The 23,879-nt window shown below is 33.5% G+C and overlaps 1 protein-coding gene across 4 annotated transcripts in view; it reads left to right on the top strand.

The window, feature by feature from the left end:
- The first annotated feature begins 910 nt into the window (after positions 1–910).
- Positions 911–23,879, top strand: part of DYNC1I2 (dynein cytoplasmic 1 intermediate chain 2) — a 50,743-nt gene continuing 27,774 nt past the window's right edge. For 2 of the 4 annotated variants that reach the window (XM_068544921.1, XM_068544918.1), the window contains exons 1-5: positions 1,172–1,316; positions 2,379–2,495; positions 4,857–4,974; positions 15,857–15,947; positions 22,698–22,813. In XM_068544921.1, the coding sequence (XP_068401022.1) occupies positions 2,388–2,495; positions 4,857–4,974; positions 15,857–15,947; positions 22,698–22,813 (433 nt within the window). In that variant the 5' untranslated portion in view covers positions 1,172–1,316; positions 2,379–2,387. Of the gene's footprint in view, positions 1,071–1,171; positions 1,317–1,341; positions 1,447–2,378; positions 2,496–4,856; positions 4,975–15,856; positions 15,948–22,697; positions 22,814–23,879 lie in introns of those variants that run through there. The other 2 variants (XM_068544920.1, XM_068544919.1) reach the window with 2 other exon arrangements.

Below are 23,879 nucleotides of genomic sequence, written 5' to 3'. Positions count from 1 at the left end.
TTAAATAAAATTTTAAAAAATGTGTATCAATCCACACATTTCTGGTAAATTCATATTCCAATAACTTTTGTATATTAAAAACATCTAAAACTGTGGAAACCTTCTTGCTTGGTTTAGATTCCAATAGTATGAAATGCTTTCTTTTAAAAAATTCTTTGAGATAAAACCCAAATGCTACCTACCACACTGCAACAAAACACTGAGGAATTATTTGCTATGCTGATTAACATATTCTTATTGATTCATTGATTGCAGCAGTTATCATTTTATTTGCAGGCTCAAATAAATATTCCATGTGTACATGGAATATTTAAAGAAACTTAAATTTAAAGAAATTTGGGAGGAAATACAGGAATCAGAGGTTTTCTTGCTAATTTTCATAACTGTAACACCCCAGCTAAGCAAGTTTACAACCACGAACACTAGTGAAAACTGAGTAAAGATTTACAAATCTTTTTCTAATTAAAGACAATTTCTCACATTTTTTTGACAGAATGAGGTTACACTACATTTTCAAAATTTAGATTTTGTATTCTAGATTTTGCTTAAACCTCTATAAGGCGTTTTTTTTCTAATACTGGTATAAATATCCTAGAAAGTGTTCACCAAATGTTCAGTGTAATACACAGGTTCACCACTTGAAAATAACACTTCTTAAACATTCGGCCAATGTTGAGTCAAAGATCTTAAGATATAACACATACAACATTGTGAGCAATGACCAGCGGACAAGACTACATTAAGGAGAACTGCTGGAAGCTTCTCTTTGGAATCTTGAAGGAAGGCCTCAAAGTGGGAAATCGAAAGACTATGGAACACTACATGTCCCAGCATACTTTGCGACTACCGTTGACCACGACTCCCAGAGTGCATTGCTCGCCGTACGCAGGTTTTCCTTGTAGCTGGGGCTTGTAGTTCTCCCTGGTCGAGTCAATCCTTAAGGCGAGGTGGGTGTTTGCTTACCCAGCCCCAGGCTATTAGGCTTAGTCTTACAGGTTTTGGCAAAGCGGAAACACTTCGGGACCCTGGGCGGGTTCTTTGTCTCATCTCTCGGCTTCTGCTTTACACAGGTAAGTCACAGAGGGGCTACAGTTCCCCGCAGCAGGGCCCCTCCCTTTCTTTCTGGGAGCCACCTCGTTGTGGTGAAGCCATTTGTCCCTCAGCTCTCGCCGTAGCAGCCGCCGCCCATCCCTCTTTGTGTGTTTGGGGAAGCCGCGGAGCCAGTGGCCGCGACTGTTGCCTCTGGGGGCAAAGGAGAGGGACGTTACTGGGAAGTTGCTGGCAGGCGGACTCTTCCCCATCCCACCACCTGACAGGTGGGTTGACTGTCCTTCCCTCTAGGCCCTTCTGTCTGCTGTGTCTCACGTCGGGACTCTTAAGGGCGGCTTGGCAGTTCCTGCTGACAGCGCCGCCCGGGCCGGGCTCCAGGAAGGCGGTGAGAGCCAGGTGCGGTGACTCAAGGAGGCCAGGGGAGACGAGTCCACTCCCTTACCTTCTGGACCCTCCGGAGGTGCCCCGAGGAGCCTCGAGGCTAGTTCGAGGCCCCCTCCCCCGGACCTATCCTGCACCGCTCCCTCTTGGCCGTGACCCCAGGGGAGAAGTGACTCCTTTTCGCCTTGCTCCATTTTATAAATAAAAGTCGCTATTACTTGCGTTGACAGCGTTTTCCTTTACTTGGTGTGTGTTGGAAAGTACCCGAACGCGGAGGTTGTAGCACAAAATTCCTGAGACTTTCTCTTCCTTGGAGTTTTAAGAAAGTGAACGTGTCAGTCATGGAGGCTCTGGCCTGTAGGAGGTTGAGCGGACCTGTCAGCTGTATGTAGTTATCCGATCAGACTTTGTTGTTGGGCTTTGACTAAAAACATACTTAAAGTATATTTAATAGTTATTGATGGTAATATTTGTGTTTTGCTTCTTCTTAGTATTAGTATTACATGGTAGTTTTAGAATTTATAGAAATTTTCTCTGTGACCGCCTGTTATATCAAATTTCTAGGGATGAATGCAAAACTCTAATAGCAGATTTGATCTGTGTCATATAGCTTAGCTTTTAATGCCAACCCGTGTCCTCTGTTCTAAGAGCCAGAGACATTGTGTTGAATTTGAGCATGTGAACATTAAAGAGCTTACTGGTGCTAGTTACTATGCTTAATTCTGGGTGTTTATTTCTTATATACATTTGTTTATATTGATAATTTTTTTCAGGTCGTAGTAATATATATGCTTCCGTTATTTTAAAAGTAGAGTTTATATGTTCTCTTTAGATAGCATTGAACTACATGGCCTCTCGAGACAGTTCTCTTTTTGAAAGACTAATTTTTTTTGAAGAGTGCTGCTTTTACCAATGTAATGATTGTAAATGATTATATGCTTCTTAAGGTCGCAAACATGTCTGACAAAAGTGAATTAAAGGCAGAGTTGGAACGTAAGAAGCAGCGGTTGGCTCAAATAAGAGAGGAAAAGAAGAGGAAAGAAGAAGAAAGGAAAAAAAAGGAAGTACGTTTGATTTTTTTTTAAAGATAATATAAAATAATTGGATTTTAAGTACTCATACCTTTATGTAATACTTTCAGAAGAGTTAAAATTCCAGCAGTTGTGACTGCAAATATAGCACTTTAGGTGAAAAGTTCAATATGCATATTTAGTCTTCTAGGGATATGTTTATTATATAAAGTAAGGGGCATCTGCCTTGTAATAGCTCATAAAACATGGCATATACATCATAACTTAGTTTGGACTTTGGACTTATCTGAATATTTTACTCGTCGGAACTGCTGGTTGTTGGAATAAATAATGGCAAAGAGAAATATAGAATAGATTATTAATTGATTAGGGGATTATTTAATTGATCGTATCTCCTTTATCATGAGTTAGTCATTGGAATATCTTTACCAAGTAGTGGGTTTGATACTATCGTAAAGGTGGACTAGGTACTTGCATCTTCTGATTTTTGGCATCACCACTTCCTCATGTATGGCAAATATACATTGACCCTGAGCAGGAGATATTTTAATTTCTCCTGTATTGAAATGTACATTTATCGCTATGGAAACTGTTTAGGCAGATTTGTATACTTTTATCATAGATGTTTTAAATGGCCAGTGTTAAGATAGTTTGTTCTAAGTGTGACATTAGTACCAAGTTGTTCTATGTGATAGCCTAAGCAATAGCCAAGAGTTCTAGGAATCTCTTAGGGAAAAAGAAAAACTGGAGGTACAATTTATGTGCAGCATTGCTGTGATACTGTAAAGGCCTGTACTTGTAGAATTTTCTAGTTTATTCTGAACCTTTTTGTGATCCATTATTATAAGAGGGTTGGACCTTTAAGTTCTCTATTTGATTAAAAGCTAACTGATAGAAGCATGAGTCAGACTGGCAGAGTCATTCCAAACTAGTATGTGTAGCCTTAAACCCTTCAGGGCTGAGGGCAAATTTGGTTTTTGTTTTCTAAAGATGGCCATAAGTGGCCCTAAGGGATATCTATTACATGCTTTATATCTGATTTAAAGGTTATCAAACATTACCAGAGACATTACAATTATAATACTATTAAACAGTGAGTCTACTAATATATTGTTATATACAGGTAAAGTGTCTACTTGATAGTATAGTCTATTTGGCTATTTTGATGAAATTTTCTGATGACTTCTTTAAGTTAAAATGGTATCAGAATATTATGACTAACAAAATTTACCTCAGACGATTGTATGAGTAATAGTTGTCTAGCTGAAATAGATTTTTGAGGTGTATACATAAAACTTTTTCCCCGAAGGCTTAAATTTCACTTGAGATGTTTTGGATGATCTGAGAGTATTGAGGCTTATCTAGTTTAACTGGAAGATTTTGCTAAAACTATAAATGGCTGAAATAAATGTTGGCAAAAATTTCAATAACAAAAAATGTTTTGTGCTATGCAAGAGTAAATTTTAATTTTACCAAACCAAACCGTGTGTTTATCATCATAAAAATAAGACCTATAGTTTATAAAATAAAAACAAACCCTGTCTTCAGATGAATTTTTGACAAACATCCTTTACATAAAGTTGAATAAATACAATGAAAACTTCATAAAGAAGTTTGAGGTACTTGAACTTTTTCAACGAATCAAATTGTTCATTTACTTAAAATTTGTTATCTCTTAAATGATTCAGTCTTTTTTTTTTTTTATTCATAGTGTTGTGGTATTTATGTATTTGTGAGATTTCCACAATTCCTGACCATGGATAGCAATTTCATATTGTAAATAAATAGAAATTGACTGTACTTTTTGAATTTATCTGTTCAGAAAATTTTTGTGAGAACTCACTGATTGCATATAAAAATGGATCAATTTAGGGCTTCCCTGGTGGCGCAGTAGTTAAGAATCTGCCTGCCAATGCAAGGGACACGGGTTTGAGCCCTGGTCCGGGAAGATCCCACATGCCGCGGAGCAACTAAGCCCGTGCGCCACAACTACTGAGCCTGCGCTCTAGAGCCTGCGAGCCACAACTACTGAGCCCACGTGCCACAACTACTGAGGCCCACGTGCCTAGAGCCCATACTCTGCAACAAGACAAGCCACTGCAATGAGAAGCCCGTTCACCGCAACAAAGACCCAATGCAGCCAAAAATAAATAAATAAAATAAATAAATTAAAAAAAAATTTTTAAAGGATCAATTTAATACATATCATTTGGAGATTCTTACTAAAACTCTATTGAGAATGATTTTCATTTAATGACTATAATGTGTATTCAAAACTAAGTCCACCTCCAGAAGTATACAGTATTAGCATGTTATTTTAAAAATTTATATTTTTTGCAAACAGAAATGTTTCATACCATATGTAAACTTAAATTTTTAACTTAAAAAATTTAGACTGATCAGAAGAAGGAAGCAGCTGCTCCTGTGCAAGAAGAATCAGATCTTGAAAAAAAAAGAAGAGAAGCTGAAGCATTGCTTCAAAGCATGGGGCTAACTCCAGAATCCCCCATTGGTAAGGATAAGAATATTTCCATTTATAAGAGATAGGCATATATCTTATTCAGCCCAGACATACGTGAGATGAGTTGATTTAATGTATTTTGTATATTTTTCTTATTTGTGTCTCTTAAAAATCATTAATCTTATAATTTATTTGGAATTGACTTTTTTCAGATGTGCTAATATGTAGTTATTTGGTTTGTTCAGAAGAGCTGCAAGACTATATTTATTAACATAAACCAATTGACTTTTCTTGGTAAATCAGTAATTTATTTCAACAAACGTTTGTTGAACAAGTTATCTGTGCCATACTATATTAAGCTCAAAAATGACTGTGATTACTGATCTTAACTCTATAATCCTTTCTATAGGTCGAAGAGAGGTATAGTGAATCAAAGTTCTAAAAGTACATCAATATTCAAAGGTATAGGAGTGGAAGGAGAAGCTTACAGCCTTCTGCTCTCAATGCTAGTAAGGGAAATAATATTTGTAGCTTATTTTGGCAGCAGTTTGACTTATTCTTGTTCTTTTTCTGGGCTGTTCACTTTAAAGCAATACTAGACCAAAAAGCTGAAATAATAGAGGTATTGAGGACAATCTGGTTTCATATAAGAAAGCATTAAATGCTTACTTAAAATAATTCTGAGCTGGGTGCTGTTACACAGTATTTTAGTTTGACATGGCCTTTGTCATTTAAGGACCTAAAATTTCAGGGTTAGTTTGTGGGCTAATTCCATCTAGTCCAGGGGACAAATACCAGAGGTAGTATCTGCTGTATGCCTATTGTGAACTGCAGCATAACTGTCTTAAGAGCTACAATTTCTAAAAGGTTTCAAGATGAAAAAGCTGGTTACTTTCATGGTCGGCTTCATTGTTATTTCTTTCAGCTTATTTGCCTTTTCCTTATTGGTAAAATTTGAAGACTGAAGTACTTTAATTTTTCTGTCTTTATTTAATAAGCTTCCGTGGCATATTGCAATTTTAAAAGTAAATGAATTAGAACACTTTTATCTTGTTAAAAAAAATACCCTAGTAACTAAACCAAGTTGCTTGTTAGCTATATAGTCCTTTTTAAAAAAATAAATTTATTTATTTTATTTATTTTATTTTTGGCTGCGTTGAGTCTTCGTTGCTGCGCGCGGGCTTTTCTCTGGTTGTGGCGAGCGGGGGCTACTCTTCGTTGTGGTGCGCGGGCTTCTCATTGCGATGGCTTCTCTTGTTGCACAGCACGGGCTCTAGGCATGCGGGCTTCAGTAGTGGCTCACAGGCTCTAGAGTGCAGGCTCAGTAGCTGTGGCGCATGGGCTTAGTTGCTCCATGGCGTGTGGGATCTTACTGGGCCGGGGATTGAACCCGTGTCCCCTGCATTGGCAGGCAGATTCTTAACCACTGTGCCACCAGGGAAGCCCAGCTGTATAGTCTTAAAGTGATCATTTTTTTCTGAGCTTTTAGCTCTTTTTTTCCTGTAGGATTTTTTTTTTTCCTTTTCTATTCTTTTTAGGACTTCAGTTTCACTAAATTCACTTGCTCAAGTTTCTCAGTTTATGGCCCACCTCCATCACCTGTTCTTGAAAGACTGTTCTTTAGTTTGTGTGTGTGTGTGTGGTGTCGTGTGTGTGTGTGTTGTGTGGTGTGTGTGTGTGTTTCTCCCTCATTTCCCATCTCCAATTCCATTGTCCTTTCCAGTCTTGCATTAAGTACCCATTCTTGGATTTTAAACATACGTCCTTTTGATCTGTCCAACATGTGTTGACATTTTTTAAGATTTCATATATCTAAGTGTGTATGTTTTATATATATAAATGGCATTGTACTATATGTCTCACTCTGTTTTTTCCTTTTTTTCAAGCAGCATTGTATTTGAGGTTTACCTGCGTTGTTATATATAGATCTAGTTATTCACTTCTGACTGGTACATAATATTCTTTTATATACTATATTTTACTTATCTGTTCCCCAGTGATCGGCACTTAGATTGCTTCTGTCTCTTTGCTTTGCTATCCCAAGCAACACTGCAAAGAATATATTCTTTTTCCTTGAAACGACTGTGGAAGAGTTTCTCTGGAATGTATGCTGAGGAATTGACTTGCTATGTTATTGCGTGTAGGCTGACTTACATTTATTAGGTACTACGTACCACTCGCAAGAATGACTGTAAGTTTACGCTCCTGCTACCAGTGTATGAGAAAGTAACTTTCACTATATCCACATAACTTGATATTATCCAACTTTTAAATTTTTGTCTACTTGATGAGTGTAAAGTAGTATGTCAAAATGTAATATACATTTATCTGTTTACAGTGAGATTGAGTATTTCTTCATATATCTATTTACCATTCAGATTTCCCCTTCTACGAATTGCATATTCATATCCTTTGCCCATTTACTATTAGGGTTCTTTACCTTGCTGTAGGAGTTCCTTGTATACTTAAGGGAGGACTTCTTTGTCTGTTTTAGTCTTTTAAAAAATACCTTCTCCTAGTCTATCATCTACTAACTGTTCATAGTATTTTTTTTGTTAATTTTTGTTGGAGTATAGTTGATTTAAAATGTTGTGTTAGTTTCTGCTGTACAGCAAAGTGAATCAGTTATGCATATATATATATCCACTCTTTTATAGATTCTTTTCCCATATAGGTCATTACAGAGTATTGAGAAGAGTTCCCTGTGCTATAGAGTAGGTCCATATTAGTTATCTTATATACAGTAGTGTGTATGTGTCAATCCCAGTCTCCCAATTTATCCCTCCCCTTTTCTTCCACCCCGCCCCCCAGCCCCAGTAACCATAAGTTTGTTTTCTACATCTGTGACTCTATTTCTGTTTTGTAAATAAGTTCATTTGTACCATTTTTTTTTAGATTCTACAAATAAGCAATATCATATGATATTTGTGTTTGTCTGACTTCATTCAGTATGACAATCTCTAGGTCCATCCATGTTGCTGCAAATGACATTATTTTGTTCCTTTTTATGGCTAAGTAATATTCCGTTGTATGTATGTACCACATCTTTTTTATCCATTCCTCTGTCAATGGACATTTAGGTTGCTTCCATCATAGTATCTTCTATTGAACAGAATCCTTCATTTTGATATGTTCACATCCTTTATTTTGATAATGGTCAGATCTACCACTTATAACTTTTTTTTTTTTTTTGGTTTTCGTTGAAAAGAAATCCTTTCCTACTTTGAGGATACAAATATATTCTCCTACATTTTCTTTATTATTTTAGCCTTCACCTTTAGATATTTGTGTTATATTTTTGAATATAATATGAGGTAGGGATACAACCTAATTTTTCTCCATATAGTTACCTAATTTTCTCAGTACCATTTGTTAAATAGTCCATCTTTCCCCCACCGATAATCTGATGCCAACTTTGTCATTCAGTCAGTTCTCATATATTCATGGGCATTTCTGGGCTCTGTATGTTCACTGTTGACCCATTTGTCTGATTCTATACTATTAACACACAGTTTTAATTACTGTGGCTTTATATTAGTATACTCTAATTTCTTATATAGAAAATGGCCCCTTCTTTTTTCATCTTTTTCAAAATAGCCATAGCTTCACAAAATTTTTCTTCCCTTCAAAAAAAATTAGTTTCTTAAGTTTCCCCAGAAAACCTTCCTGCACTATATGTTGCATTTAGTTGTATGTTTTTAGTCTTTCTAAATCTAGAAGATCCTCCACACACATACTCCTTTTTGCCCCATGTCATCGACTGGTTGAGGAGAGTGGGCTAATTGGTCTCTAGAATGTCTCACCTTTTGGGTTTTTCTGAGGGTTTTCTCACATTTAAGCTTTTGTTCCTCTATCCTTTATATTTCCTCTAAACTGGAAATTAGATTTTAAAAACTTGGTTAGCTTCAGGTTGAACATCTTTGGCAAGAAGATCTCATAGATGATTCTGTGTACTTCATATTGTGTCACATCAGTAGCACATATGTCTGGGTTGTTATCAGTGATGCTGAGATTGATCGCTGGGTTACAATTGTGACAGCCAGGCTTCTCCATTATAGTTACTTTTTTTCCCTTTGGACTAGCAAGTAATATCTGGAGGTGATACTTTGGTACCATGGAAATATTCATTTCTCTGTCAACTTTTTACCAAGTAGTTTTAATACTTATTGATGAATCTTTTCTAAATCAGTTATTTAATTAGGAGTTGCAAAATTATTTTTATAATTCCATCATTCCTTCTACATTTATTGACTGAAATTCTTCTGTAAAGGGGAGGTTTCCCTCACTAACTAGGGCTATTTGGTTACCCTGCATGCATTTCCTGTTAGAAAAGCAAAAAACATACTTAATTTTTTTCACTTTAGTTACTAGTAGTCACATCCAGGTGTGGCAGATGAATTTTTCCATGTATTTAAAGAATAGATTATATAATATTTTATTTCGGGTTTTTGTATATATGCTCATAAATGAAATTTGCCTATAATTTTCTTGTGCTGTTCATGTTCAGTGGCCACCATGGTTGTGGTTTTAAAATAAATTGGATAGCTTTCTCTTTTGCTCTTTTGTAGAACAGTTGTAAAAGATAGATATTACCTGTTCCTTAAACACTTGGTGGAATTCAACTGTAAAACTGCCTCAGATTATGCTTTTTTCCCCAGAGGATAGTGGAGAGCAGGAGTTACTCACTGTTTCAAGTTTTTCTAATGGTTATAGTCCATTCAAGTTTTCTATTTTTGTATCGGTTTGATAGTTTTTTTAAACAATAATAAACGTTTTTTATCTCTCACAGTTTCTGCCAGTCAGGAATTTGGTAGTAGCTTAGCTCAGTGGTTCTGGCTCAGGGTCTCTCATGGGGTTGAAGTCAAGATGTCAGTCAGAGCTCTAGTCGTCTGAAAGCTTGATTGGGGCTTGAGGATTTGCTTTACTGGCCATGTGATTTGCTCAGTCACATGGCCAGCAGGTTGGTGTTCGTTGTTAGTGGGAGGCCTGAATTCCTATCCACATGGGCCATTCCATAGAACTAACTGCTTGAGTATCCTTGCAGCATGTCAGCTGGCTTCTCCCAATGTGAGCAATCCAAAGACAAAGAGAGCCGGAAGGAAGCTATCCTTTTATCCTTACCCTTGGAAGTCAGAGGACATTGCTTCTGCCACATTCTATCTATGGGAAGAGAGTCACTAAGTCCAGCCCACGTTCACAAAGAATTTCGACATCCTTTAAAATCACCAAAATATGTACGACAGACTCATAGGTCTCCTAATATTTTGAGGTGATCATATGCTTTTTTTTTCCCTTTTGATGTATTAATATGATAATTTATATTGGTAGGTTTTCAAAGCATGCTTACATTGTGGAATAAACCCATTTTAGTTATGAGAATATTTTTCTTATATATTGCTAATATTTTATTTAGGAGTTCTTCATCTATACTCATAAGAGAGTCAGACCTATAGTTTTTTTCCTTTTACTGTATTTTGTCTGGTTTTATTATAATGGTTATAGTAGCCTCATGAAATGAGTTGTGCAGTTTTCCACCTTCTGTTTTCTCACAGATGTCTAAAGATCTTTCCAGTATTTTATTTAAAATTAAGCCTGGAGAGTACAGGATACAGGTGAAAGCAGTGGCTATCAAACTTTCTTGACAGTAACAATAAAAATACATTTTATATCATGACCCAGGATGGATACTTGTTTTTCTTTTCACTACAAATGTATTTATTAAATATTTTTAAATTGTAGAAGTAAGTATAAAAACACCACTAAAATATTCAAAAGGATTTATTAAAAGCATCAGTCTGGTTTTACCTAAAATGGACATTTTCCCTTTTTAAAAAAAATTCTGCTGAAAAGAATTCGTTTTTTAAAAAAGAGACAGCTAATAAAACCTCTCTTAGCTTCTCTTTGCTGGTAGATTCTTATTTATTTGATCATTTGATTGTTTTTTGTCGGAGATCCTTGAGAGCAGGGACAGTATATTACATTTTTATCCCTGGTGTCCAGCACAGACTAGACACATAAATGTTTGTTCAGTTATTATTAGGTCATGTGTCTTTCCACCTGGTAAGACCAAATAAAAGCTATCTGCTTTAAAAGCAATAACAACAAAATCTTGTTTAAATTTCAGGAAAATGCATAGTGGAAATTGAAATTTGAATATTTCACTAAAGAAGTATGGCTTGTTTTTTTTTTTTTTTTAACAAAATTTAAGTGGCCAGTCTTCAGAAAGTTAATTTTAGGCACAACTTTCAAGACATGTTTTATCAAATGTGGAGTTAGTAAACACTGATGATCAAAAAATAAATAAATAAAGTGAATCTCTTTTTGTATGTGTAACTACTGTTTTAACCATCTTGTAAAGAGATGAAAACAGGTTTTGTCCATTACTCTGTAGCCTGAGTCTGTATCAGTAGGGCACAGTACATCGATTAGTGTGATAATCAATTTTTTTTATTAGGAATAAACAAAAGAAGTTCAGTAGTCAAAATAAGTATTGCTTCATTTATTTCCCTCCCTTATAACTTTTGAATATTTTAAATCTGAAATTTCCAGTTTTATTGAGAAATAACTGACATACATCACCGTGTAAGTTTAAGGTGTACAGCATGATGGTTTAATTTATATATATAGTGAAATGATTACTACAGTAGGCTTGGTTAACATCCATCATCTCATAGATACAATAAGAAGAAAAGAAAAAAAATTTCTCCTTGTGAGGAGAACTCTTAGGATCTGCTCTCTTAAAGTTTCCTATATATCATACAGCAGTGTTAACTGTAGTCATCATGTTGTACATCACATCCCTAGCACTTATTTCACTAACTAGTAAGTCTGATTTTTAGATAGAATGATTTCCATGTTATCAAGTCATTTTTTCAAGTTTAGCCTATTTTTAAGAACAGTTCCTTATAGTATTTTAATACTATAAAATTTTATTTTTATTAATTTCTTTTAAAAAAATTTATCTGATGCTCTGAATTACATTGAAGAGAATAAAGGAAACATTTAGGTGAGGTAAGGGGAGGATATTTAAAGATACCAGGAGAAGGTGTCATATGAAAGGGAGAAATTAATATTTCAGAGAATTAAGGATTTTTTAAATTGAATTTTATTTATTTATTTATACAGCAGGTTCCTATTAGTTATCCATTTTATACATATTGGTGTATATATGTCAATTCCAATCTCCCAATTCATCACACCACCACCATCCGCCCCCCTCGCCACTTTCCCCCCTGGTGTCTATACGTTTGTTCTCTACATCTGTGTCAGAGAATTGAGGTTTAAAGCATCATCTTTCAGGACAAAAAGAGTAAGTATGAAAACTTAAACAGATATTTAAATGTTAATATTCCAGCCTAGGAGCACTTGTATCCACAAGAGGGCATTACTGTGTAACTCGGACTATGTTTGAGTGCTGAGTATCATAGATAGATGAGCTACAAGAGGCCTCACAACTTTTGGTTATCTCAGAAGCTCTCTCTTCCCATTTGTGCTCTGCCAATACTCCCACTCCCTACATTTACTTTCTTTGGCTGTCCACCTTTTCTAGGTTCTTCTTCCTGGCAAGAGCCCCTTCTTGCTAGAGACTTTTTTCTACTTAAAAAGTAATTGAGCTGTGCACCATCCTTGTTCATCTCTGAGACTTTGGTATAGTTCTGAGTGGTTGACTCAAACTTAACTCTGGTTTCTAAATCTAGGTACATTCCCAGGTCCTTTGTGGTTGTAAAATTTCTAGTTGTTGCTTCACAGGCCAAATGGCAGTAGTGTTAATTTTATATCTTTGGGGGAGGCCAAGATCTAAGCTAGCAGGAAAGGCCTTCTTGGTTCTTGGTTGTCTTTTTGTCCTAAAGAATCAGAGTCACAGCCTTTCAGTATTACTTGCATGATCAGTGAATGCCATGGTGTAGATCTGTCTTTCAGTTTACATTTCTTCCTTGGTTTTCTAAGAAAGAACTAGGTATCTTTGCTCTAAACTTCTAAGAAGTTTTAAAACATTCACATGATTAACTCGTATATGTTAATATTAAATCTTTTATTTTGTACCATTTTTAAAGCCTTGTTTTAGGCTATTTTATATACAGAACTGTGGAGTAAAGGTAATCTGATTGAATCACTGTTCTTACTATGCAAATCATATCTCAGATATTTGGCGAAAGCTAATTAATAATAACTTATGTTATTTCTAAAGCTGATTGTACTCTTAAACCATCTTTAAAAATGAACTCTAGAATTAAGCCCTTTCTGAGATTTGAGAGACTATGAGTTATTTAGGTTTTTTTTAACCTCCCTGAATGCATGCTTTTATTCATTTTGGGGGGTCGTTTATTGGAGTCTGGGAATATAGTGACTTTGCCTTATTGTGCAATTACTGTATTCTTTGATTTTTCTAGACTGGGTTAAAATATGGTAGTCACCAAATAACGCTACCTTTCCCTTTTTTCCTATTACCATTCCTCCTTTTTCAGTGATAGTAATTTTCTTTTTCTAGGTTTGTCCCTTCTGTGGTATAGATTATTTATTATTGAAAGATGAATTTGGTGGGCCAGATAACAACATTGAGTCCTTAATGAGTCTCTTATCAGCTGGCTTGAAAACTGTCTTTGGTTGAAAGAACATAGTTCTGGGATGGAGGTTTTTATCTAATTACAAATTTGAAGTTATGGTGATTTATCTTGCTTCTGGCTGAGAAACTGTGATAATTTGGTTGCATCACCCATGTAATTTATTTTTTATTTCTGAAACTTTTATTTGAGAATTGGCTAGTTTAGTGTATTTATGTATGTATAATTACTATTTAACCTGTTTTCATAAAGGATTTGAGGTAACGTATTTTTCTTTTAATGTAGTCTTAATCAATTAAGATACTGGTGATGAACATATTGAGTGGAATCATAGATATTTGAAGTCACCAGAAAGGGGAGAAAACATTAACTGGAAAAGAATTTTATAATTTATCACAAATAATTAGATTGATAGGAATATTACTATTTTCCTCAAATCTTTCCTATATGTATACTTAGAAAAATTATTTTCCTAAGCCTGAAGTTAACTTTGTAATTTAAAGAATTCAAAATTTCTTCTTTGGAAATCTTTAATATGAAAACATTGTAGTAGTATAAATTTATTAAATTTATACTACTAAATATTTAGTAGTAAATTTATACTACTAAATATTTAGTAATTTATACTAAATAATTTAATAAACATATTTGTGCTTACAGTGTAGTAGACAAACCACTATCCTGTATCAGTTGGAACTTAGACGCCTAGGGGAAGCCTCACAGTGAGTGGTGGACAAAAAGATGAGGAAAAATGTAACCTAAGAGAAATTAGGGGACATTAATATTCTTTTACTTCAGATACAAGTCATGTTTAGCTACGAGTTATATATGCAGCCCCTAGCACAGTGGTATCATGATGTGAATTATATGAAGGCAGTCTGGTTTTAGCATTGTTTCTGAGAGATTTAATCACAAAATTAGAAACCTTTTATTATGTTTTTATGGTCTTTTGAAATTTGAGCAAGAATTAACCACTGTATCTCAGGAAACAAACATTCTAGCTATGATTTTTTTTTCTTCTAATCTTATTATTGGTTTCCAGTAGAATTTGGCATTGAAAAATAAGGATGATCAGTTTTGTATCTATGTTTAAGATGTAATTCATCATACTATACTTGTGCATTTTATTAGATGAGCAAACCCACTGTTTTTTACTGAAGCATGTATAAACATTTAAACATAATTTTAAGGGTTCAGTGAATGTGACTATTCCAAAAACACAGACTTTTAATTAAATACATATTTCTTTAGATTGGTTTCTATATAACTAGGAACTTACTTTCTTTTCAGTAAACTATTAAAAGAAGGGCTTGCAGCACAACATAAAATATATTGGTCACTTAATATTGTACATTGAAAAATTATTTTAAAAAGATACTTGGGATTGGGGTCATTTATGGTAAAATTTAACCAGAAGATGGCAGTGATGATCCTCCTATACTCCCTGCAATGGTAATCAAAAAGTTTTACAAATGTAATAGCATGAAATATGCACGTTCAGCTGTTGGTATATAATGTTAAAAGTGGCAAGTTAGGGGAAAGCATTTGCTGTTTGTTTTATATACTATGAAAAATGTGTATTTTTCTATAAGAAGGGATTAAGAATATTTTGGGTGTCTGTATCTTTGTCTGTACACTTCAGTTTTTTCTGAATACTGGGGTAAGGACGTTACCATTAAGTCTTGCCTTGTTTAAGTTGCATGCATCACTTTATGTTATGCATCATGTCTAGAAGGCATGCTGTTTTATGGCCTGTTTGCATTTTTCACCCAAATTGCTGGCAACTAATGGACTTTTAAAGGAGCCATTCCTTTAGTGATAGTCATTTCTCTAAATTGGCCCTTTTTATTTTTGGTGAGGGGAAAATATCATTTAAGACATCAATTTCTTTTTGAAAGAAAAAATTGACAAAAATGAACATTTTAAAATAAATCTCAGAAAATCAGACAGTAAATGACTTCTGAAGCAAAATTCAGAGTTTTGATTTGACACTAGTTAGAAATGATCTGGTGATCTTAAAAGCAAAGAATGAGAAAAGGGAGAAGGAATGCTCTCCTTTGAAAATTAGTACCCACATTTGGTGTTGGCCGAGATGAAGATGCATCCTTCCATAATCTTGCTTTTTTTTTTTTAATATAAAGCCCAAATGCATTTTGCCAGAGAAATTGCATGAATCGTCAGCATGCATTGTTAACTTTGTCTTTCTCCTCTTCTTTCTACTGTTCATTTTCATTCATGTACTTTTGTTTTTTGGTTTGCCATTATTTTTTCTTTTTTGTTAATTACTTCATGTTAAATTACTTTTGAAACGTCATAAGCTGAGCAACCTCTCCGTGTAGTAACAGCGGATACCTGTCTATTTCACTATTTAGTCCCTCCTCCTATGTCTCCATCCTCCAAATCTGTGAGCACTCCAAGCGAAGCTGGAAGCCAAGACTCTGGAGATGGCGCAGTGGGATCTAGGTACAGTAATTTTCTTTCAGTATTTTAATGATAGAATGCATTTAGTGCCCAGATACTGTCAGTGCTGTACAAGGACTCTGAATAGTTATGTTGAGTTAGTCCTAACATTTTGAAATCTAAATGGCACAGAAATTGTTTGTTGTAAATTGGGGGGAAATTTTTTTAAACAATATTTTACTGTCACACTTGATTAATTGAGTACTGACTAGTTAACTGATTTCATGCTGATTATTTTATATTAAAAATAGAAGTGTTAATTCATTAAAATTATTTTTCTGTTTAAGCAAATTTTGTATTGGTTATTATGTGAATGTTTTGGGTACAGATAGTGTAAAACCTCTCTACTGTATTATGCTTAATTTCCATTCAGTAGTTGAAAATCTAAACAATTCAGTTAAACAGCCTAATTCTGTTCCATTAAGTCACTATTTCTAGTTAAGGTAGAAAATAATAATGCATAAAATATCAAGAATAAGGAATAACTGCTAAGGAAACATTAAGAGTGTTTACTGGCTTCAATAACAAATTTAAAGAATTTTTAAAAAGAATGTTTACTGGCTTGAGGGCATTATGCTAAGTGAAGTAAATCAGAAAGGGAAAGACAGATACTGTATGATCTCACTTATTTGTGAAATCTAAAAAACAAAACAAAATAAGCTCATAGATAACAGAGAACAGATTGGTTCATTTTTATTTTCATTTCTAAAATTTCTGATGGTTGCCAGAGGTGGGGGGAAGGGGTGAGGGGTGGGTGAAATGGGTGAAGGGGGTCAAAAGGTACAAACTTCCAGTTATAAAATAAATAAGTCATGGGGATATAATGTACAACATGGAGACTGTAGTTAACAATACTGTATTGTATATTTGAAAGTTGCTGAGAGAGCAGGTCTTAAAAAGAAAGAAAAAAATCACAAGAAAAAAAATTTGTAACTATGTATGACGGATGTTAACTAGACTTATTGTGGTGATCATTTCACCATATATAAAAATATTAAATCATTATGTTATATACCTGAAACTAATATAATGTTATATGTCAGTTATACCTCAATTAAAAAAAAAAGTTTACTGCCAAGTTTTCCTGAACTTGGGTCTTCCTTATAAAACAATATTTCATGTTTGTTTTAGGATGCTGCCCACATGTTGGGACTTGATTTTCAAAAGTTCAGTAAGATTTCAGCGTCTTTCCAAAGATCATACTGAGAAAAGTATTATTACTTACTTCTCTTTGTCACACACACAATAATACCAAGTCTTTGTTTAACAGCATCTTACATTTTGACTTCTAACGGCAGCTGAAATGAGATTAAACATAGCTAGTTTAGAATCTTTATTTAGAATCCTTATTTTGGTCTAGGAAGTTAAATGTCCTCCTCAGGAAAACTTCAACACACCTTTTAATGAGAAATAAACTAGGAAGTTTTATCTTCATTGTGCCCAAGCACCTCTGATTGAAGTTACAAGTAATGAGCATCTAAAAGACAAGGCAAGAAAAAAGAAGCAAAGGGGCTAGCTAATCCATAAACTCAATACTTTAATCAGTTTCTGAATAATCAGGTTGTCATTAATAATTAGAAGGCACAAAAGGTTGACCAGTCTGAATTTGAGATGTGCTTTCCAAACCTGTTTTAGTTTTTTCCAAACTAAATTTATTTAGTCTAAATTCATTTTCAAAGGCTAAATTTGTTTCATACTTTCGTTCTTCTGTATTCTTATGCAAATATGTTAGTATTCCTTTGCTAGTAAACAGGTGGCATTTTCAAGAGAAGGGTTTTATTTTCCCCTTATACATTACCATAATAAAAACATTTCCCAAGGTAAAAAAAAAAGGTATTTTAAAAATTTCTTTATTTGATATTATATATTACTTTAATGCAGATACTCTACTGTGTTAATTCTGAACTCATTGTTCTTGATTTTGAATAGGAGTAGAAAGATTATTTTAATGCAACATCAGCAAGTTTGCTTTAAAAAATACTATGTAACATCTGTATGAATTAAAATATGTCCTCCCGAGTTTCATTGGAAAACCTAGAGATTATTAGAGAGACCCATTGGAATATTGTAAATTGGTATAGGAAGTAAATAACTGTTAAGAAAAATATTTATTGTGTTAGAATACATATTAATTGAATTGCCAATTTAATGTTAAATGCTGTAGGTTACCACAGAAAATAATGTTCCTGGTCCTTGCCTTTGGGAAACTTGCATTCTAGTGTTCATTAATTTACATCATTAATTTAAAGATGCTATTCACTGTATTGAAAAATCCTAAGAATAGTGTACTAACTTGTGTTTATAGTGTAGATTTGTAATGATAAGATGTAAAACAAGAAAACAGGTGTTTAAATATCTTTAGGGGTATTTGTTTTTATTAGAGAATGAGTAGAAAATTAGTTTCTTTTAAGTTTAACAGGAGAGGAAATAAATTCTCTTTTTAAATGAGGTGACTTGATATCTTTTTAGTGAGCACAGACTCATTTTTAGTTGTTAGTCTTCAGGAGGGCTGAGTATGTTCACTGCCTAATATATATGTATACACACGCAGTAGAAAACTATGGATTCTATAATAGATAATTAATATTGTTGATTAATTGGTGCTATTGGCAGTGAAACAATAGCATTTTAAAATATGTGGCTTTTAAAAAGAATGCTGGAGTCTGAGAATGAACAGAATGAACTTCCATTGAGCAGGCATGATGATAAAGAATAAACAGGAAAATGCATGAAGATGTGTGAGATGTATAAACCTATACACTTACATTAGCTGGCCAAGACAGTCTAAGATTACTACACTTAGGGAGTAGGAAAAAACATATTAGACATTACCAAGTATGATATCAAAACATCTGAATCACTATTACTAAATGCCAAAAATCTCTATTGGGCCTGGTGGTAATTTATGAATAAATATATAAGAGGCCATGAAAAATGATATTTCTTTAACTTTGCAGATTGGGAAGTTGCATTTCATTAAGATGTTAGTTCACTTTCTTAGTCACTTCTGTTATCTCTAAAATTTAGGTGACAGTTACTCAATTGAGTAATCCATGCCTCTTGTTCCTTTTTTCCATTCTTGATCAGTTTATCTCTTAGGCTTTTGATTATATGTCTCAGGATTATATTGAAATTTTACTTTATATGTCTGCAGATGCCTTTAATAAATATAATCCCATATGTTGTGCCATGTGTTTTCAGTACTGGTTCTATTTTGAGGTAGAGTTTTACTTGATTTTAGACTAAAATGACATCCTCAACAAGGAACTCTATGTCATTGGTAACAGCTAGAGCTCTTAAAGAATGTAAAGGCTACGTACAGAACATTCCTTGGAGAGCATCTCATAAAACTCCTTCTGGTTTAACAAAGCCTAAGTTTGTTTCTGTTCAATGCTTAGTATAAAGTAAATCTTCACTGTGGCCTCTTCCTTCTTTGCGTACACACAATACCATTTAAATCCCAAGATCTTTCTTTATATTTTTAAAATGAAGGATTTCTCTAGTTCAGTTCATCTGATTGCTTTTACTGATAAATTGTAGAGGCAAGTATAGAAATCATTTATTGTATTTAAATATTATAGCAGTTTTAGTTGTATATTATAATTTGTTATATATGTGAGAAACAAATATATTTGACTAAGATGGTAGCACCGAATGTATTGTGCTTAACCTTTTAATAGGGACTATGAGCATCTTACAGTACTGTACATAATTATCTTATACATCGCTAACCTTACAAGAGTACCAGTGTCATAAAGTAGCTTTTATTCTAGTAATGACTAAATTTTCCTTAAATCTTTTGGAAAAGATCCCATGTAAGTTGTTTACCCAATAGGCAAGGCTAAAACACAACCGAATATTTACTTAGGATTGATATTCTCCATAAGTTTAGTTAGTTTAGGTAAATCCCTTGAACATAAAATATTTTTCCTGGGGGAAATAATCTACTTTTTCCTAGAGACAGAAATCTTTAGCTGCTTTCTAAAGCAGATGACATGTAAGCCCAAGGCAGTGCTTAACCCATAAATTACATAAGGGTCACATTTTGGAAACTTTAGCTATTTTGTATCCCAGTGGAATAGTCTTTGGTTTTCTTACCGAAAGGCTTATGTGTTGACTCATTTCCTTTACCAATATGACAATTTCCTGCACACATTTAATGCTTTGGGCAAGATTATAATATGTTAACTAAGATGTTTTTACTAATGTTTTTTTCATTAGGAAACTTAAAATTTCAACTGTTTTTTTTATAGCTTAGCTTGTTATCATCCAAAAATAATGTGTTATTTGGGATGTTAATGTTTTGGCTGTTCTTAGCCATTATTATGCAATATTAGTTTCCCAAAATCTGAAAATACTGTCTTTTAACTATTCTAGGTCGTATGTTTGCATCTTTAACCATATTATGCTTATTGCATGCACTAGAGCATTGAGTGATACCTGGTGTTTTTTTGTACTAACCAGAACATGTGGGTTTTAATTGTGAACCGTGCTTTAGCTATTCATAGAATGTATTTGCTTGACTAACTTATGGCCTTTTTTGCTAATGCTTCATGGTTGTCCTACAACCATTTAGGACGCTGCATTGGGATACAGATCCATCAGTTCTTCAGCTTCACTCAGATTCCGATTTGGGGTATTGAATAGATTTATTACCTTCCCTCTTTTATAATTAATTTGATTCTTTGTGAAATTGTCCTAATTTTATTTTGCTTAAATTTCTAATATTCAGGTAATACTTTGAAGAGTGATATTTTATTGTGACACCTCATTTATCCTCTTATCATTTGTGAAAGACATATTTTATGTATCTGATTTTAGAGGTACCCTAAGTCTACCCATTTAAATGTCCAAATTACTTTTATTATTTCTATATTTTTGATGTAAGTTTTTCTACAATGTATTACAAACTTCCCAAACTTTTTCTAATAAATACGCTACATGTAATTGAACCTTTTCTAGGTTACTCAACATGAATATTAATTTATTTTCCTATATTAAAATTCCCTGATGATTTCTAAGGTTTTGAGAGGAACAGAGCTGTTGGTTTCTACACCTGGCTCCAGATTGCTATTGATTTACTCATTAATTCATTTATTCATTCATTTATTTATTCTAGTCTCCAATGCAAACTGTAAATGTTTGCTGCTGCCATTGTGCCTGACTCAGATAGCTCTTTTCCCTTGGTATTTTGCAGCTTCTAAAACATATGACCAACACCTTTAGGAATTCTGTCTAAAGTTAAGAGTTAATAAGCCTTGAATTAGGCCATATAAGAAAAGTATATGAGCTTCTTGTACATTAGCTGGTAGGCCTCTCTCTTGGCTGCCCTGAGGCTTCCCCACCCCCAGTTGCTTGCTTGGTTCTCAGTAAAAGTGGCTTTGGTTAACTGAGGTATTACCTCCCTAAATCTTAGAATATTTTGTTTGTTTGTTCTAGTATTGTGATTTTTATCTATTAAACCCTATATGTACTCAAGTTAGTAACTTGTTCCTAATGTTGGCTTCACTGTTTTTTATCAGATATGTGAGTGACTTACTTTTCATATGGTTTACATCTTAAATATCAGAATATAAAGTTTCTTATTTCATATTTTGTTCTTAGAATACTAGATTACTTCAAATGTACTTAAATTTTCCCATTTAATTCTTTGATTATGCTTTTTTTTTTCTTTAAGGCTAGATATTCCCAAGGTAGAAAACACATTAAAAATTTCTTATGGCCCACGTTTGGGACCTTAGAGAAAATTAATTCTTTAAATGTACTAATTTTATTAAACTTTTTTGTACAGGATTTTGAAAAGGATGTTTATATAAGAAAAAAGTTGTTATATTACCAATGATATATATATATGTGTGTGTATATATATATTTCAGATATCCTCCTTTATATTCTGGAAGTTCCACCATTGTTTTTACTAGATATTCTTTTAAGACAGATTCATCGTTGAGAACTTTGGGAGTTTGGAAGCATGCTATATTTGGTTTAGAATTTAGACATCTACTGTAATAGCCACAAGTCTCTTCTTCTGTTTGTCAGAAAAGAATGTATTCCCCCCTATTTAAAACAGAAGTGACTTTAGTAATTTCATGATATTCAAAAGATACGTGGCTTTAGTTTAGGTCTAAAATGTTTGCACAATAGTTTGTCCATATGTGAATCAAGGACCATGTTGACCATGCAGAGATTAGAGATTTAAAGTTTAAATATTTTATTTTAAAATCTAAATTGACTGTATGATTCTCCATTTCTGCAGAGTGTAGGTAGAAAAAACGGTTTTCAACAGAAACTTGTTTCTCACTCTTAAAGCTGAAGTTTTCTGATGGTGAAGTGAACTAAATGTGGTCTGAGTGAGATCCACATATTTGACTCTTGAAAAAATGTCCAGAATCGTATCCCTGCTAAAAACAGTTCTCATAACCAACCGTATTCAGCAGTCTACTCTGAAATTCCTCTCCTCTTACACTGTTATTACCCACACATTTGTTCTAAGAAACTAAATTATTTGCCTTTTTAAAGTGAAAAATAAACACCTTGAATGATTCGGAAATATCTTTTGTTTTTGCTACCTTCTAATTCTTTTGTTAAAATAAAGCCAATTGTTCATTTAAAATTTCTTGAATAAAACAGGGATTTAAATTACACTGTTGGATATACAGTGTTTAGTTCTTACTTTTCTAAAGTAACATTATTTGATGTAGTTAAAATGTATCATTTGTAATATTTAAAAACATTTGTGTTCACTTTATTTAGACGAGGACCTATTAAACTTGGAATGGCTAAAATTACGCAAGTTGACTTTCCTCCTCGTGAAATCGTCACATATACGAAGGAAACTCAGACTCCAGTTATGGCTCAACCCAAAGAAGGTGAGTATCTGTCCTTAATATGATTGTCATTAAGCCACCATATTAAACAAGTGGATTCTTTCCCTTTTTTTTTTTTTTTCTTCCTTTTTTGTTTTTTGGCATATTTTCTTAGGGGAATATTATAAAAGTAATGCTTTGGATTTCTGTATTTATGTATTTGTTCTTTAGAGTTTTAAAACTTTTTCTTTTAAAAGTTAATAGAAATATAAGCTGTATGTATGTTTTTAATTTTGTTGACGTAAATGTAAATATTTCCGTTTTCATATTGTCGTTGCCATGTGCTGCTTTAGAAGCAGAAAAACTTAAGCATGTTCTATTTCTGTGTCATGAACATAATTCTTCCCAAAATGAGAGTATCAATATATCCCATAGTAAATGAAATCATGTAAATTATTCAATATTTTCTGTGGAGTATACTGTATTCTGATATACTGTCATTGTTAATCCATATTAATGAACAAATCTAGACCTAATTCATAAACTTCCTCTTTTATGATCTAAGGGCTCTACTGTGTTGATTATATAGCAGTTTTTAATCTCTGTGAAACAGAGGGAGTATACATTATATTGAATGTGGAGTCCTTTGATTCTTAAACGAGAAGGAGTTACCATTTTTACAGTGGGGACTAATTTTTAAATTCTCATCAGATAGCTAATGATTTAAGCATAAAGTTAATATGATAGTTCTTGCTTTTCCAAGGGAAGCTAATAAATGTGTTAGACATAAAAGAGGTTTACTAAATATCCTTAATACAGATACACAGTTTCTTATCTGAAACCTTTGGAGGTATATATATATAGGAATTCAGAATTTTTCACATTTCAGAAAATTTTTCACATTTCATAAAGTATATGTACCATATGAAAACACTCCAGCAGCATCTTGGGCATTAATATTTCAACAGCAAAAGATATGAATATTCAAACTGACTGAGATAATGATTAAAGATAGCTTTATCTCCAGTCATGTCAGGGTTTACCACCAAATGAGTTACGGATTTTAGAGTTGATGATATTTTGGAATTATGGGCCTATAATAAATAATCCTTTTAGCAGTCTGTGCATA

The sequence above is a fragment of the Eschrichtius robustus genome, chromosome 5, assembly GCF_028021215.1.
Source record: "Eschrichtius robustus isolate mEscRob2 chromosome 5, mEscRob2.pri, whole genome shotgun sequence".
NCBI lineage: Eukaryota > Metazoa > Chordata > Mammalia > Artiodactyla > Eschrichtiidae > Eschrichtius > Eschrichtius robustus.
Note: the sequence above shows the minus strand (reverse complement) of the source record. Positions and strands in the feature narration are given on the sequence as shown.